The 17,361-nt window shown below is 43.5% G+C and overlaps 1 protein-coding gene across 2 annotated transcripts in view; it reads left to right on the top strand.

Moving 5' to 3' along the window:
* Window positions 1–17,361, top strand: part of PRDM11 (PR/SET domain 11) — a 45,604-nt gene that overhangs the window by 4,164 nt on the left and 24,079 nt on the right. For both annotated transcript variants that reach the window (XM_081213829.1, XM_081213830.1), the window contains exons 2-5: window positions 11,558–11,655; window positions 12,758–12,861; window positions 15,213–15,475; window positions 16,438–16,505. In XM_081213829.1, the coding sequence (XP_081069955.1) occupies window positions 11,561–11,655; window positions 12,758–12,861; window positions 15,213–15,475; window positions 16,438–16,505 (530 nt within the window). In that variant the 5' untranslated portion in view covers window positions 11,558–11,560. The remainder of the gene's footprint in view (window positions 1–11,557; window positions 11,656–12,757; window positions 12,862–15,212; window positions 15,476–16,437; window positions 16,506–17,361) is intronic.

Below are 17,361 nucleotides of genomic sequence, written 5' to 3'. Positions count from 1 at the left end.
CAACACAAATGATCAGAAACTGATCTCTCTCTCCCCCACCCCCACAAATGATCAGAAACGGGGGCAAGTCCAGAGGTTTTTTAGCTTAGTGAAAAAAGCAAGTGGGTGAGGGGAACATGAAAGAGGTGGGTAAAATGATGTCTTGGTTCATATGAATTCCTATAAATTCTGATCATTGTTGTTACAAAAGACCTTTTGCTTAATTACTTGTGGTCCCCAATCTAAGGAATAATGATTACTAGACATCATTACTAGACATTAATAATTTTGGCATGTATGCTTTGACACAACTTTGTTGATCTATTCAGAAACGTTTATCTGTGTGTTCATTGCTGTTTTGCTTTTGTTTTTAACTATATCGTTGTTGCACGTCATATGCTCTAATGTAAACAAAGATACATCTCAATGCAACCGTGTTTAAAGATGAAAATGAATAAAACCAAGTTAGAAAAAAATGATGTCTTGTGTGGTGAAAATGAGTAGGGAGAAGTGTCTCAAAACCTAGGGAAGCTCAATGATCGCAGATTCAGGGTATACAAAGGAAAGAATTTCTTCACACAACATGTAAATTAGGCTTCGCCTGCATTGTAAATCTAAAGCACTTACCGTATTTTTTGCACCATAACACTCACTTTTTTCCTCCTAAAAAGTAAGGGGAAATGTCTGCGTGTGTTATGGAGGGAATGCATACGGGTAGCATGCCTACAGATTTTCCTCCTCTAAAAACTACGTGCATGTTATGGTCGGGTGCATGTTATAGAACGAAAAATACGGTACATAGGACTTTAAGCAGTTCAGCCTTCTCAAAGAATCCTGGGAAATGTAGTTTGTTGAGAGTGCTCAGTGTTGTTGGGAGACCTGTTTCCCCTCAGAGCTACAATTTCCCAAGTTCCCTGGGAAGAGTGATTGGCTCTTAAAGCCTGCTAGGAATTGTAGCTTCATGAGGGGAATAGGATGTTTCCCAAAGGACTCTTAACAAACTACAGTTCCTGGGATCTTGTGTGAGAGGTGTGTGTGTGTGGAGAAACATGACTGTTTAAAGTGCTTTAAATGTATACTGCAGATGGGGCCTCAAACTGCCGAGTCTGTTACCGGCTGTGATGGCTCTGAAATGGGATTGGGTGAAATCATGAAGGTTAAGTCTCAATGGCTACTAGTCAAGATGACTGCTACCTCCAGGATCAGACACAGCATGCCCCTGAATACCAGTTGCTAAGGAGAAACAGCAGGAGAGGGCAATTGTGCTTGTGTCCTGCTTTGGGCCTCTCAAATGCATCTGGTTTGCTCTTCCGAGAACAGAATGCTGGACCAGATAAGCATTTGGTTTGATCCAGCAGGGCTCTTTGCTTGATTCCTTTTCATTGGTTATAATAAGAATATCCATACTGGTCCAGGTCAACTTTATGCTGCTGAAGTGATTCTTCCTTTATGACCTATACTGTAGTTTAAACAAATCTTCATCAGACTGACTACTTGAGTTTAAGCCACACTGGAAAAGGGTGTGCATAGAACTGTAGCCCCTGAAGGAGTTGAAATACTGTATAAAGGACAGATCCAAAAATGAAGTACACATGTAGCCCTAAGTAGTTGGATGAACTTACCTGGCTATGATGTGTGTGTGAATTCCAGCTATATGGAAAGGGAATATACATGCTTAAGTTATAATTAATTCCATATTGGTGGTCAAGGAATTTGATTTATCCAGATTTGCAGAGAAAACGTGGCAACCGGAATTGAATTTTTTTGTTCTTCTGTGCTCAAACATACTCTCCATCATTTTTTAGATTACATTTGTGCAATAAATGCAAATGATCCTAACACTAAACAAATATTTACTATATTCAGGTTGAATTCTAGAGTTAAGTTGATAGTTTGTTGGTTCATATTTGAAGTAAAAATAATAGTTAAGCATGCTACCATTTGCCATCTGTAGTGTAGTATGAAAATACATGCAATGGCATATGAGGAAGTGAATTGCTATTTGGCATGGAATGCTTTTTTATTAGATGATTTTGAGGGATTTTGTGTTAAGGCTGTTGCAGAAGAAACAAGATCTGCATGTTTCATGTTGCAGTGATAAATATTTGGGATTTTGATTTTTATTCACTGTTTAATAAGGTTGTGATCCTGTGCAGTTTACCCTCCCAGAACAAATCCCAAATAAAGCGTTTGAGTAGTGGAAGCTTTTTGGCTCCTAACTGCAGTGGGTGGGTGGGCAGTTCTATCCTAGTTGTGTATTTTCCACTCCACTCACTTCTCCATCTATATATAATCTATGGGTGGGAAGGTGGTTGAGTGAGTGGTCTCTCTTGGCAGCTTAATCCACACCTGGACACCAGTTCTCTGCACTGAGGATCTGTATTCTAAACTGAGCATGACACAGAGCCCTGCTGGATCACCAGTATTCTGTTCTCACAGTGGCTGACCAGGTGCCTAAGAGACCTGAGTGCAACAGCGCTCTTCCCACTTGCGTTTCCCAGCAGTTGCTATTCAGAGGCACATTCCTCTGAAATTGTAGGTAGAACATAGCCATCATGGCCAGCCTCATTTACCTGACATTGAGACTGCCATAATCTCAATCAGATTAGAGATTAATAAAGAGAACTGTACCCAGTCAATCTTGTTAATCTTTCTATGGTCTTTGATAGTGTAGATCATGGCATGTTTACTAACATACTAACAGTTTACTAACAGTCCATAAAATGGACTGTGGGACATTGTTACAGTTTGTGGATGATAAAGCCCTTGGTGTACGGTGTAAAACTTGAAATTAGCATTTCTGACCAACTGATGGGACACTAGCCAACTACTGTGTCCTGTCATAGCAAGGATACATACCGTATTTTTCGCCCTATTGGACGCTCCGGCCCATAGGACGCACCTAGATTTGGGGGGGGGAATAAAGGGGGGGAAATTATTTTTCCCCCGTACAGGCGCGGGGCTGGGGCGGGGGAAGCCCGAGCTTCCCCCGACCCCAGCCCCCAGAACGGGAGCCAGAGCGATGCCGAAGCTGAGCGCTTAGCGCCGGGCTCCGGAGGGTTGCTTGGAGCTGTGCCGAGCCCGGGAACGCAGGCAGCTCTGCGCAACCCTCGGGAGCCCGGCGCGGAGCTTCCTAAAGCCGACCCCTCTCGCTCTCCAGGCTTCAGCGAAAGCCTGTATTTGCCCCAAAGGATGCACACGCACACAGGGGAAAAAGTGTGTCCTATAGGGCGAAAAATACGGTACTTTTGCATCTGGAGTTCTCTTTCTCTCATTCAAGCCCTGTACCCTCCCCAAATCTGCTCCAGAGGATTGGGGGAACCATGAACAGATTTAGGGGGCAGGTGGGGGAGGAGACGAGCTGATTGTATTGTGCAAGCAGGAATCTGTGCACTGACACAACATTCATATAGTACTAGGTTGGATATATTCCTTAGTGTCTGTTGCAGAATGCAGTCTTAAAAGGTGGAAAGTTGCCATTGGTCTGCTTCTGGCAAGTCATGAATGTGTCCTCCAGTTTCACTAAGCCAAGTGGGACAGATTGTGCAGAGTCTTGTGTGTCTGCTGAGGCTTTGTCAATAGACTACTGAGCCTCTTGGGCTTGCCGATCAGAAGGCCGGCGGTTCAAAACTCTGCAACAGGGTGAGCTCCCATTGCTATGTCCCAGCTTCTGCCAACCTAGCAGTTCAATAGCTTACCAGTGTGAGTGGATAAATAGGTACCACTGTGATGGGAAGGTAAATGGTGTTTCCATGCGCTCTGGTTTCCATCACGGTGTTCCGTTGCACCAGAAGCGGTTTAGTCATGCTGGCCACATGACCCAGAAAACTGGACAATCGCCAGCTCCCTCGGCCTGAAGCGAGATGAGCACCACAACCCCATAGTCGCCTTTGACTGGACTTGACTGTCCAAGGGTCCTATACCTTTACCTGTGCGTTTCAAAGTAGCAGAGAAGAGGGAGTGTTGGCTATTTAAATTCTAGACATAAATACACTTTTGCTATTGCTTACTTTAATTTTTCTACTTAATTCAGTAACAATCACATAGTGTTTCCAGATGTGTCTTTAACTTAGGGCTTGGCGATATCTGGTTTTCGACATTGCGATATACTACCAGCTAAACAACACAATATACCGCTATATCATGATGTCTGAAATAAAAATGGAGGTATGTTAGAGGCATTGGGTAGTTTCACAGTTTTCCCCACATTGTGATTTTTGCATGATTCACAATATATTGCCAGGTCAAAAATTATGAAACTGATATCATGATATGGACTTCAAACTAGTTTTGGACAATATATTACCCAGCCCTAACACACACCTTGGGTTGTGATATATTTTAAGGTCAAATCAATATAACGATATGGACTTCAAAACTTTTGAATGCCCAGGTCTATTAACCATTCTAGTCCACTTTAGAACAGAAAAAGAAACTGACTGAGCGAGGCAGGTGTACTTGTTTGCTAAACTGCAGGTCTGAAATAGGAATGAGGTAAGAAGGCAGTGCAGGCAATTTCTGAAAAGATGTAGAGCAGGTCTGAACTGGAAAACACTAGCATAGTGATAGCTTTAATGTATTACACTCAACATGCAGTACTTACCTATAAAATAAATATACAAGAGAGCTGTCATCTGGCCAGTTTTAAACCAGTCTGACAGCTTTTCTTGGCATTATAAATGTATGTTTAAGAGACACCCCCCCCCAATTACAAGAGAAGAGAATGGTGGCAAGATCTGATAATTATAAATTACTGCATTGGCATTTTTATGAAATTGACAGACAAAACAGTAAATTTGACCATCTCCTTTAGCTTCAGATGTGACACCTTTCTTTGAACAGGGTTATAACAACTTGCTGGTGTTAAGCATAAATTGTTTTGTTAGTAGTAGGGGAATATACACACAACTCTGTATACCAGAGATAGTATGCAATTTCTGGTGCAGAGTCTTGTATTGTAATGAAAAGTGTGGAAAACTTGCTACTACAATGCATCCAGTGATTGCTATTACAGCTATATCCCACTATTCCTCCAAGGAGCTCCAAGTGGTGTGTGTAGTTGTTAGAACTAATTTAAACTTTTGAATTCTCACATGTAATCCATTTTTTAAAAATCCAGTGGCATTTTAAATGCATTTGGGGCCTCAGAACTTGTGGAAAAGCTGCCCATCTCAGTCAAATGAGCCAGGCAGAAGAATGCTGGAAGAAGACCGACAAAGCTTTCTGAAGACACCAACATTCTGTTAGTGCTACACGCCACCCCAAAAGATTCCAGGGGTACCAGTTGCACTTAACCAAGGCCTCGGTTTCCTTTTGGAAAAATGAGGCACAGTGGAGACTATGATGTCTTTATGACGTATGCTTTATCTACACATATATATAACCTGAAGCCTAGGTAAAGGAGAATCCTAGCATTCCACCCATTCCAGAGGGACTCCCTTGCTCTTCCTATATATGCACATGGCAGGTTTGGATTTAAAAGCAGCCGTGCTCTGTGTCTCTTTGTTACAGCCCATCACAGTCTGCTCACATGGTGTCCTTGCTAGCTACCAGCAACATATAAACAAATATAAGCAATTGTTTGTGCAGTTTAGTTCATCAGTTGATTGCTGTGGTCTGTGATAACAGAAATATGACCCATGAGCTGGAATTAATAAACTTGCGTAACTTAGTCTGCAAAGTTACCCCACCTTTTTATTGACGCACTTGCTCATGTCGACCAATGTTATTTTTACAAGCCTGGTATAAATACTTTTGGGTTTGGTGCACATCACTCTCATGTTCTTGGCACTGGCAAAGGCTTAAGAGAAAAGCAGAAAAGAAAACAACATTTGTTCACTCACTTTAAGTGTCATATAGAGCTGCACATGGGAATCTAGAACAGAAATGTGTTGGGCATCAAGCTATCTATTTCCATCAGGCTCCCCCACCATCATTTCTGGTTGGTTCCTCATTGGAGACTGACTGACCTTTAAGCCTTTTTTATAGTAGCTGGAAGAGTCGATGAAATTGGGAGTTCTTATGCTGGGGAGCACCACACTCCCCAAAGAGAGGTGCCTCCTCACACCCCCCCCCCACAGGGGCCTGGGAAGAGGATGCCCCCATCCTTAGTGATGAATGTGAGGCCAGCACCTTACTCACCTTAGGAGGCAGCATTGGCAGCAGCGGGTGCCGCCGGGCCTGCATGACTGAAAGGCTCCCCTTTGGCACTGGGCACTCAGCTCCCAGGCAGGCCTAGCACACAGCAAGCACAAGAAAGACCAGTGTACTGCCTCCCCGCCCAACCTCCTGTTTTTCCATCAATTCCCAACAGCAAGGGCTGGGGGACTGGGCTCGTTTGCCCTCTTGCTTGCTTACTCCGAGGCTGCCTTAGCTCCTGGCAACCAGCATGCCCTGGCCAGCCCCAGAGGCACCATTCACCCGGGGAGCTTGTAGCCAGGGCTGCTGCAACAAACAGCTGTGCAAGCCTTTGGGAGGCAGAGACATGAGAGGGCATCAGAGGAAGGAAGGGAGGGGAGGAAGGACAGAGGGATGGAGGCCAGTGTTGCCCACGGCACCCCTGACCATCATTCAAGGCATGCCAGGGTGCCACGACACACTGGTTGAAAACTACACCAAGGGTTTGAGACTCATCGGCTAACCTCACCTGGTTTACCTCTCTCTGACACCTCCAAGACCTAGCAATAATTTCTCCTTGAAGGTGGTGAGCAAAAATGATTCAACACCCTTTAGGTTCCAGTAGCAATTTACCCCTTTTTGTTGAGTAATATTTAGGTCTTAAGGTATGTATTGTTCGTAATAAATTTATTTATGACAGCCCAAACAGGAATATGATACCAAAAAGAATAATTAACAAAAGTTCAACAAGTTGCAGGAATGGAAACATCAGTGTTTTAAATGATCTTGAGAGAGGAGGACATAACTGTTTGGCAGGCCTTTCCGGAAAAGATACATTTATAGATACTGGAACTGGAAAGACTTTGTTCCTGTATTAGACCATACCTTCAGTGTTACATAAACTATTCTGTTAAGTTCTCGGTAAACTAAATGTATGGCTTACCTTTTTAAAAGGTGGGTTTTCTCTGCATAGGTATTTTTGGAATACAGTTTACCTTTGCTTCAGTTCAATGAAGGTTTGTTTTGAATATATTCCATGCAATCTCTCCTCTAAAATCTGGCACCAGATTCAGGGTTTTCTGGTAAGACCAGAATTGGCAGGGGAGGCATTGGGGAGCAAGGAGGAAGAGGGCCTGGCTTTTTAAAATGGAAACCTTGTGTGTGGCTGTATTCAGTGTTCTCACTAGTTTCGAAATGTCCTTTGGAAGAGTTTCAAGAGCCTTTTCTACCTTGAATTGTTTGTGCCAAAGATGCCAGAGGAGACCCCTCCCTCCAGAAGCTATTGCATGCACGGAATGCTTCTTTTTCTTTATAACGCTATTTCCTTCCACTGCTGCTGCATTGCATTTCATGCATCTAGCATGAATTCCTTAGTTATTTTTCTCTTTAAAAATGTTTTATAGGATCATAGCATTCTGGATTTGGAAGGGACCCTGAGGATCATCTAGTCCAACCCGCTGCAGTGCGGGAATATTCTGCTGTTCCATATAGGGATCAGACCTTCAATCTTGGCATTATCAGTGCCACACTCTAAGCAAGTGAGCTGCCAGTGGTGAATTTTATTATTTCCGTTGGCAAGTGAACACATATTTGCGTGTTTTGATAATGGGTTGGCTCGGAACATTCAAATAAGCTGCTGTCCACAGGGCTTGGGGGTAGTTCTCATGGGTTGGATGTCATACTCATCTGCAACAAATCCTGAGCCCCATGAATAATGGGTGCTGGACACTCCAGACAGGCAAAGATTGTTGTCGGAAGTAATTAACCATAACATGAAGACAGACGTGCTTTTGGTGGTAGGGTGGAAAAAGAAAAGCCTCTTGTGACTTCCCTGCAGAGCAGTATTTATCATCTTTTCAGTCTGTGTGAGAGTCCTAGAGGCCAGAAGGGTACACTGGACTGGAAAGGCGACATGGCTAGTATGTGCTTCTGCAAACTATTGATGCATTCCTGGCTGCGACTGGAAATCATTCCAAGATTGATTCAAGTTGCTGAGTGTCATAGAAGGGGGACACAGATGCTTTACAAAAAGAGATGTGTGTGTGTAGATATATATGGCTGACTTTCCCAGGATCTGCCCTTTCTCGGAGAATCTGTACGAGCTCCTCACTTGTACATTTACTATTTGCTGCATTTTCTTCCCACTCTTGCTCCAAGGCGCTCTGGGCATTGTGCACAGTTGTCCTCCCTGCTTTCCTACATCAAAGGGTTGCTGTGTATCTCTTTTATGAGATACAGAGAGGAATGTAGGAGCTGCCTTATACCGAATCTGGTCCAGAATGGCAGCAGCTGTCCCAAGATTTCCGAGAGAAGTCTTTTCCAGCCCTACTTGCAGATGGCATTATTTGTTTATTTTAGTTTCTTTATTTTTTCAGTTTCAAAAACTACTTATAGCACACAATCTGCATATAACCCCAGCCCCCAAGAAACACTCATTGCATATACAAAGTAAAGGATACAGCCAGACATTAAGCAGGGTTGTCCAGCAGGTTAGAGTTGCTTATAGCAGTGAAGGTCTCCTACTCTCCATCTTAACAGGGTGTCCCAGAGTGAGCCACGGGTAGCTGGTGGCAATTGTCCTTTCTGGTGTACTGAATAAGCATGTACCATGCGATTTCAAAATCAAATTTGGTCTTTGTGTTCCCGAATGCTGTAAGATGGCAGAGTTTGAACCTTGAATCTTTTGCACACAAAACTGCTCTTACTACTGACCTGTGGACCTTCTTCAAGGTCACCCAGTAAGCTACATGTCTTAGTGGGGTTTAGAACTTGGGTTTCCCAAGTGCCTCTGACATGAAGGAGTTGCTGAGAGTTTTGTTAAACAGTACCTTTTTCTGCTTTTTTGTGAAAACAAAGGACTGATAGGTATAATTTTCAGAGCTGCTTTGTCTTCATATGTGTGCACTTCAGTTAAATTCTTGCTGTATGGAAAGGAACAAACAAGAAGAAAAATTGCACTCAAGAATTCAGCATGGGAATCTGATTTACTTAATTTTATTTTTGGCTAATTTGATGCTAGAAGGAATTTAGACTGGGGAATGTGGGTCATAATGACCCTGTGCAAGCTGTCCAAAAGAAGCTCCAACCATGTAGATTTACCAGCTCTTAAAAACCATCAGTTGTACTATGAGATCTTTATCTACTAATGACTTAGCCAAAAAAGCACAATGGAGGGCAGGGAGGCAAATATTTTACCTTTGCTGTTTTATAGAAAAGAGTTCTTGGCTTTCTTCATTTTTAAAATAAGTGATGCTTCTAAATTGCAATGGTGTTAGAAATCCAGCATTACTAAGCACATGGGGCCCTTTTTTGACATTAGCAGGCAAGAGCCGCCGCACTGTGGTTCCTTTGAGAAGGCAACTCAGTAGTGTTAAAACCTGCAGGCTGCAGTTGCATGGGACAAATCCACATTGCTGCACCTTTTCATGCTGGTGTTTGCAGTCATAGAAACAGGATGGAGCTATAATAATAATAATAATAATAATAATAATAATAATAATAGTAGTAGTAGTAGTAATAATAATAATTTATTATTTATACCCCACCCATCTGGCTGGGCCTCCCCAGCCACTCTGGGCGGCTTCCATAAAAACCAAAAATACAGTAAAATATCACACGTTAAAAACTTCCCTGAACAGGGCTGCCTTAAGATGTCTTCTGAATGTCAGGTAGTTGTTTATCGCTTTGACATCTGCTGGAAGGGCGTTCCACAGGGTGGGCGCCACTACCGAGAAGGCCCTCTGCCTGGTTCCCTGTAGCTTTGCTTCTCGCAATGAGGGAACCGCCAGGCCCTCTGCGCTGGACCTCAGCGTCCGGGCAGAATGATGGGGGTGGAGACACTCCTTCAGGTATACTGGACCGAGGCTGTTTAGGGCTTTAAAGGTCAGCACCAACACTTTGAATTGTGCTCGGAAACGTACTGGGAGCCAATGTAGGTCTTTCAAGACTGGTGTTATATGGTCTCGGCGGCCGCCCCCAGTCACCAGTCTAGCTGCCGCATTCTGGATTAGTTGTAGTTTCCGAGTCACCTTCAAAGGTAGCCCCACGTAGAGTGCATTGCAGTAGTCCAAGCAGGAGATAACCAGAGCATGCACCACTCTGGCGAGACAGTCCGCAGGCAGATAGGGTCTCAGCCTACGTACCAGATGGAGCTGGTAAACAGCTGCCCTGGACACAGATTACAACCGTAACTTTCAATGACTGTGACCTTCCAGTGGTCACAGGAAAGGGCCATACTCCTGTGTCACCCATGCTACTCAAGGTAATCTCAGAAGTACCTGAACAAAAGATGAAACTGATGCCAATGTGTTATTGCATTGTGCTTACTCCATTCCCATCCTGATGTCATTGTATTGAGGGTAAAACTTCAAATTGGAAGTAGCATGATATGTAAGAACAAGCTGAATTGGCAGTTATTTTATATCTTTTAAGGGCAGATCAACAAGGCAGAGTTCATAGCTGTTTCCAGGATCACATATTTAATATGCATATTGTAGTAAGTTCCTGTCTCTCTGCAAAGTTGCCTGTTCAGAAGTGAAGCAAGCATACGTGTTCAACTCTTCAAGTGATGCTTGCATGTGTTTGTATTTTCAAAATAAAACATCGTGAGTTACCAAAAGTTGTGTTTCTTTGTCCTTCCCTGCCGAGTTGCTGATATATAAGAGCACATGAGGGACAGGGTTTTTTAATACATTTATTTGCTGTTTTCAAAGGGTTTTTATCTTGTCTCAGCATAAAGCTATGCAGGCAACTGCAATATTTAAAAATAGATGACAATTGAAAAACCTCAGTTGAAACTCGCAAGATGACCACAGAATTAAAATGTCCATTAAAGCCAAGGCAGAGGTCAAATCACCCATTATGAGCAAAGATGATGATGATGATGATGATCATAATGATAATAGTTATATTATTTATATCCTGCCCACCTGGCTGGATTGCCCCAACCACCATAAAACATCAAACATTAAAAACCTTCAGAGACAGGGCTAAAAGTTGTATAGTTATTTATCTCCTTGACATCCGATGGGAGGGCGTTTCTGCTTTTGCCATGTGGCTAAAAACTGAGATTAGGTGCAAGTTGAGTTGGGGGAAATATTTCACTGTCAGGGCGATGCCACTGACAAATCCCAGGTGACAATCAATCCAATTGAAATCAATGGTCTTAGGTCTGCTGCAAATAGAATTAACATTGGATATCACACTATCTCTGATCACCACTGCCTCCCCTCTGAAGCTGATGACACCTGGAATAGAGCCTTAGAGGAAGGTCTTAGAAAAGGTTCATATGAACCTTTCATATGTCCTCAGGCCATGGAACAGGAGTGCCTGGGAAACTGTTTGCGAACTCGGTTGAAATATCCAGTGCCACCCTGAGAAGGGCAACTCTGAAAGGGGACCTAGAAATCTGGAAAGTGAACAGAACTATTTACCCTTCTGTCCATCTTTGAATTTCTTACAGAACATGAGTGAAAAACTGAACGATTGTTTGGGGGAAATGGTAACTATCAAGACGGAACCCTGCTCTCCATGCCAGGAAGATGAATATGGGCAACTCTGGTAAGGAGATTTCAAGCCAACTCTGTGAAAACCCCTTTCCATATCGATATGCTTGCTAAGGAGCACCTGTGCATCTTCCATGGGCTGTGTGCCTGCTAAAAACATTTTTGTTTGGACAAAGCCTACCCAGATACTTAGAATGCCGATGCATGTTTTAATCTGTTTTTCATTCTTTGAATTGTTTGAATTGTTATTTATTTATTTTTTATTGATAAAAAAATGCAGACCGCTTTGAGGTGGTTTGGGGTTGTTGTTTTTTTACTATCAAGAGGTGCATAGATTTTATAAAATAAATAATTAAATGGGTCATCACCCCAAAACACAAAAGTCCCTTGTACCTGTTCATCGTGTTTTTGCCCCAGGAGAAATGTCAAGCTTCCTAGGAACACAGTTTTTAAAACACTACACCTACATGATTCATGTTTCACCTCTAAGTAAGAGCGTTTTAATATGTTTGCATTATGATTAGAGCTGACAGCACAGCTAAATTCCTGCATTGCAGGGGGCTGGACTAGATGGCCCGCGTGGTCCATTTCCAAGTCTACAGTTCTATGCTTCTATGATCTAGGACTGTGCAACCAGTGGATCCCAGGGCAACACAGCATTCTGGATCACCATTTGAGGAGTCATCTTTATCGCTCTGCTTAAGACTGTAGGAGCATGGTGTAGTGCTGTAATTCACAATAAGCGCATGCTTACAAATTGAAACTTCTGTTTTTAATATCATCATGAAAGTGTTTTAATGCTTGTAGCTTATCGCCCTCAATGTTTTTTCTTTGCGATAAAAGCCAGTGTTTACTCACTGTGTTTACTCCCACCCCCCACCCCCCAAAAAGTGCTTGCTGTAGTGATTGTTACTAATACATGAGTTGGTGGTGTGCTCAATAGAAGCCTAGGAAGGCCAGTATATTTCAGAAGAACTACACCTGTTGAGTAAAGTAATACAGAAAACAGTAGAGAGGCGTTAATTATGGAGAGTCCGAAAGCTGGTGTTTATTTTTTGTCTAGATGTTGATAAGAAATATACTTGCTCTCTAAACATTTTTTCTCGACCCCTTCCCACAATGTATCTCACACTTGTGTTCTCTTCTTTCTCATCAAGTTCTGGAAAGGTTGACTCCCAGTCCGTGAATGTGGAGCATAAAAAACTGAAAGGAAAGCAAGATTTGATCATGTCCAAGAGTTTTCAGCAAGTAGATTTCTGGTGTAAGTATCTCGCTGGTGAACTAAATGAATTGTTGTATCATTTCCACCCTTAAGCCTTCAGAAGGGGGAGAAAGTTGTCTGTTGCAACCCTACCTGCTGAGCCGGAAGAACTAAGAGAGCCCTTCTTTTTCAGTGCTCCTTGTGGTACTGGAGACAGTTTTAAGCATATGCAGGCATGTGCCGTGATTCAGACTGGTCCTTGGCATCAGCTGACATGTAAATAAGGCTAGCGGTCAGAGGTTCCAGAATGGAGATTGAGCAGAACCATTGATAGGCAGACACCCTGGCATAGATTCAAATACCAACGAAAAGAATCCTGCCTTCTTTGTGCCCTAGTTTGTCTGGCATATTTGCCCTTTAATCCTCAGATCTTATTTATTTATTTCAAATTAAATTTCTATCCCACCTTTCCTCCCAAAGAGGTATAGGATGGCAAACAACCGGGCAGCAGAACAATACCGTTTTGTTTCTTATAGAAGATTTGTGTTACACAGCGGAGAAATGCCTCCTGTCCTCTGCTACATGTAACACTAGCCGACATGAATAGAAATATGCTCTTAATCTTTCTAGGGAACAGCAGAGCCCAACCGTGAAGGAGCTAAATATACTTTATCAGGAGGGACATAACTCAATAATGTAGCTAGCTTTTATTTTAATTTGCAGAAGAGCTTTATTCTTGGTCCTGTTGCCAACATCACAGTTTCTCGGGGGATGTCATGGTGGATCCATGGCAGGGATGCTGCAAAACTTTGGTTCCTTGTTATTGTTGCTTTTGCTTTAAAAGTGTACATTTCCAGTGCCTGAAATCTGTAGTCCATGCTGGCTGAATAATGAAAAGCAAGAGGGTACACTCACCCTGCCAGAGAATTATTTACTAGTCTTAATTTCACAGACTTATATATTTGGAGGGGATCTCCCTGCTGGATGCAGGAAATCCAGAGCAAATGGCTGCCAATGCAGCAAGGGAGAGCCCACCCCTCTCCCAGGCAATTGGTTCCATTGTTAAACTGCTCTTACTATTAAGAAATCACCATCCCCTTCACTTAACCCATTTCTCTGAAATTATACCTCTCCCTCCCTGTTCATCATTTGTACTCTGACTTTTATGCTTAGAGGAAGTGAGGTGACATTGGCTTGGTTGCTGGTCAGTTTGGCTGCCTATATTTTGCCCACCTACATCTGGGCTGGGAGGAGAAGCATAACGAATCCTCTCAAAGGGAAATAAATTCCCCCTTTAACAGAAGACGTCCATTTCACCCTAGATTCTGTCTCTCTAATTGTGGCAACCATTAAAAAATTTCCCCCAGGGAAATTCTAATGGTACTGAAAGCCAGAGACTTGGGGCCAAGGGTTACCGTGCCCTCTGCGATCTCCCCTGCTCACCGGCATGGATTTCTGAGCAGTTGCAGGATTGTGTTGTGGGCCTCTACACTACGATAAACTGCAATGCAGGAAGTTTTAAAGGAAATGTTACCTAGGAAGTGGTTATGTGTATCTGCTCCTGGAAAGGAAAGGCTATGGGGAATGCATTACCTCATCTAGCAAGCAGCAAGTGCCACGTTTTACAAAGTCTTCTGGCGCCAGGGGCCCTTGCAGGCAGCCACAGATGAAGGTGTGCTCCCCTGTCTCTGCCCCAACTCTTGGTAAGGGGAGCTGATGTAGCTCAGCCTCACAGCAGTGTCTCTCTGGTGTTGGCTACAGCTGGAAGCCCTAGGAGATGGATTACAGTGGGGCCAGTTCGTGGGCAAAAATTATAAATGTTGCTTTGCTACAGTGGGTGGATTAGAAGATGCTTTATTATTTTCCCCTGTATGATTCTGTGAATTATGCCTTCTAGGAAAACCTTTACAGTGGTACCTTGGCTTTCGAACAGAATGCATTCTGAGAGTCCATTCGACTCCCGGAACCATTTAAAAACCAAAGCATGGCTTCCGATTGGCTACAGAAGCCGTGCTGGGTGTTCGGCTTCCGAAAATTGTTCGAAAACTGGAACACTCACTTCCGGGTTTCGATTTGTTTGGGAGCCAAGGCGTTCGGCTTTCAAGGTATGACTATACTTTTCTATGTTAACATCAGGGCTGAGCTAAAGTTACTTTGCCAGCTGTCTTCAGGGACAGGGACAGTCAGGGACTGCACACTCGCCTCTTCCCAAGTCTCTGGACAGCATAGGTTCTTCAAGGCTGGGAACTGCTTTCACAAAGCAGTCTGCAAAACTTCCCAAATAATTTTGATGAGAAATTCTACCTCGCCAACAAGTTTGATGTGACCATCAGAACCTACGAAAAATAATTGCATCTCTTTGACAATATTCCATGGCTCAGAGTAAAATCTTCTTTCCTCTTGCCCTACAGTCTGTGAGTCCTGCCAGGAGTATTTTGTGGATGAATGTCCAAACCATGGCCCGCCCGTCTTCGTCTCGGATGCTCCAGTCCCCATTGGCATCCCTGACCGAGCTGCTATGACTGTTCCACCTGGCATGGAAGTGGTGAAAGAGCCCAGTGGAGAGCGGGATGTGCGCTGTGTGAACGAAGTTATCCCAAAAGGTCGTATTTATGGACCATATGAAGGGAAGCTCTCCAGTCAGGACAAATCTGCAGGATTCTTCTCTTGGCTGGTAAGTATCTCAGTGGTGCGGCTGTGGAGGAACCATTGAGTTCAGTTCTTCAAAACTTGAGCTAAGAAAATGTGTGTCTGTGGCTCAGTTACAAAAGGAGCACTTCCTGCTTGCAGCCAGGTTTAAAGTGCAGACTAGAATGGAATACAGCTGTACCTTACTTTTCACAACTTACCGTATTTTTTGCTCCATAAGGTGCACCTGTCCGCTACTCTGTCCCCCCCCCCAGCCCCAAAGAGCAGCTCAGGGAGATCTTCTTCTTCTCCCTGCTTCTGTGGGAGGTGGGGGAATTCCCCCACCTCGTAGAAAAGCCCACAGGAGCCGCGCACCCTTTAAGGAGCGCACGGCTCCTGCTGGCTTTTCTACGAGGAGGGAGAAGGGACTGACTGGCCACGTCAGTCCCTTCTCCCTCCTGGGGAAAAGCCCGCAAGAGCCGCGGGGGCTTTTCCTGCCTGCCTCCCCCCCCTGCATTCGCTCCATAAGATGCACACACATTTCCCCTTACTTTTTAGGAGGGAAAAAGTGCATCTTATGGAGTGTTTTAGTTCCTGAAAGTCGCAAACCCAGAAGTAACTGTTCTGGTTTGCAAACTATTTTTGGAATCTGAATGACCAACAGAGCTTCTGATTGGCTACAGGAGCTTCCTGCAGCCAATCAGAAGCCGCGATTTGGTTTTCGAACGTTTTGGAAGTTGGAACGGACTTCCGGAACAGTTTCCACTCGACTTCCAAGGTACGACTGTACTCAAGTCTAGAGCAAGATTTTTACTGTTGAAGCAGACTTTAATAAGTCCCTTGGAAGCAAACAGTTTTTCTGTAGGCTGTCTCCCAGTTCTCTCCCAAGCTAAATGGTAATACTGCCCAAGAGATAACTTAGAAGTGATGCTTAGAATTGAAAGTAAATTGCTACGTATCTTTCTTCTGGTTGTGTATCCTCCTCCCTCACCTTTCCTCTCTCTCCAGATTGTTGATAAGAACAACCGCTACAAATCTATAGATGGGACCGATGAGACTACGTCAAACTGGATGAGGTGAGTCTAGTTCTTGTCTATTTCACCTCCCACTTCCTCCCGTGGGATTTAAGGCCTAGGGGAGGAAGGCTGCATGTTACTTACATTCTTTGTGGTTAGTACTTTGGAAATGACTGCTGCCTGCCTGAAGCTTTTGCTTTCTGATTTTATCACTCCGCATTCTGGCAAGAGACACACATTTCCGTTTTCTGATCTGCTTCGGCATTTGAGTCGTCAGGCTACATTTGCAGTAAAGAGAAGAACTTGGATCAACATTGACTCCTCCCAAAGTGGCTCATTGCTTCTTTATTATTCTTTATTATTTGCCTTTCTGTGTTTTTAACAAAATTTGTTGGTATCCGGGGGTTGTTGGCAAATCAAGAAAAAGGAAATTCCCCCTAAGCCATCTTGTTTGGACTTGCTTGTTTATTGAAATTTGTTGTCTTCCTCATTGGTTATAAAGGCACGATTGGAGAAATAGAATTCATTAGTGTGTTTGGTGCATCTACAAAACTAGGAACACCCACAATACAGTGGTACCTCAGGTTAAGTACTTAGTTCGTTCTGGAGGTCCGTACTTAACCTGAAACTTTTCTTAACCTGAAGCACCGCTTTAGCTAATGGGGCCTCCTGCTGCTGCTGCACCGCCGGAGCACAATTTCTGTTCTCATTCTGAAGCAAAGTTCTTAACCTGAAGCACTATTTCTGGGTTAGTGGAGTTTGTAACCTGAAGCGTATGTAACCTGAAGCATATGTAACCCGAGGTACCACTGTATTTTTTTTTCTTATTGCCTGTCACTGACAGTTGTGATCTGTTTGTTCCTATTTCATTTTAAATTCGTTTTCCACTCTGCTCATGTAGCACAGAACAGGTTCA

The sequence above is a fragment of the Podarcis bocagei genome (genome assembly GCF_964188305.1).
Source record: "Podarcis bocagei genome assembly, chromosome: 1".
NCBI classification, from domain to species: Eukaryota; Metazoa; Chordata; class Lepidosauria; order Squamata; family Lacertidae; genus Podarcis; species Podarcis bocagei.
The sequence above is the reverse complement of the archived record's forward strand: the minus strand, read 5'-3'. Positions and strand labels throughout refer to the sequence as shown.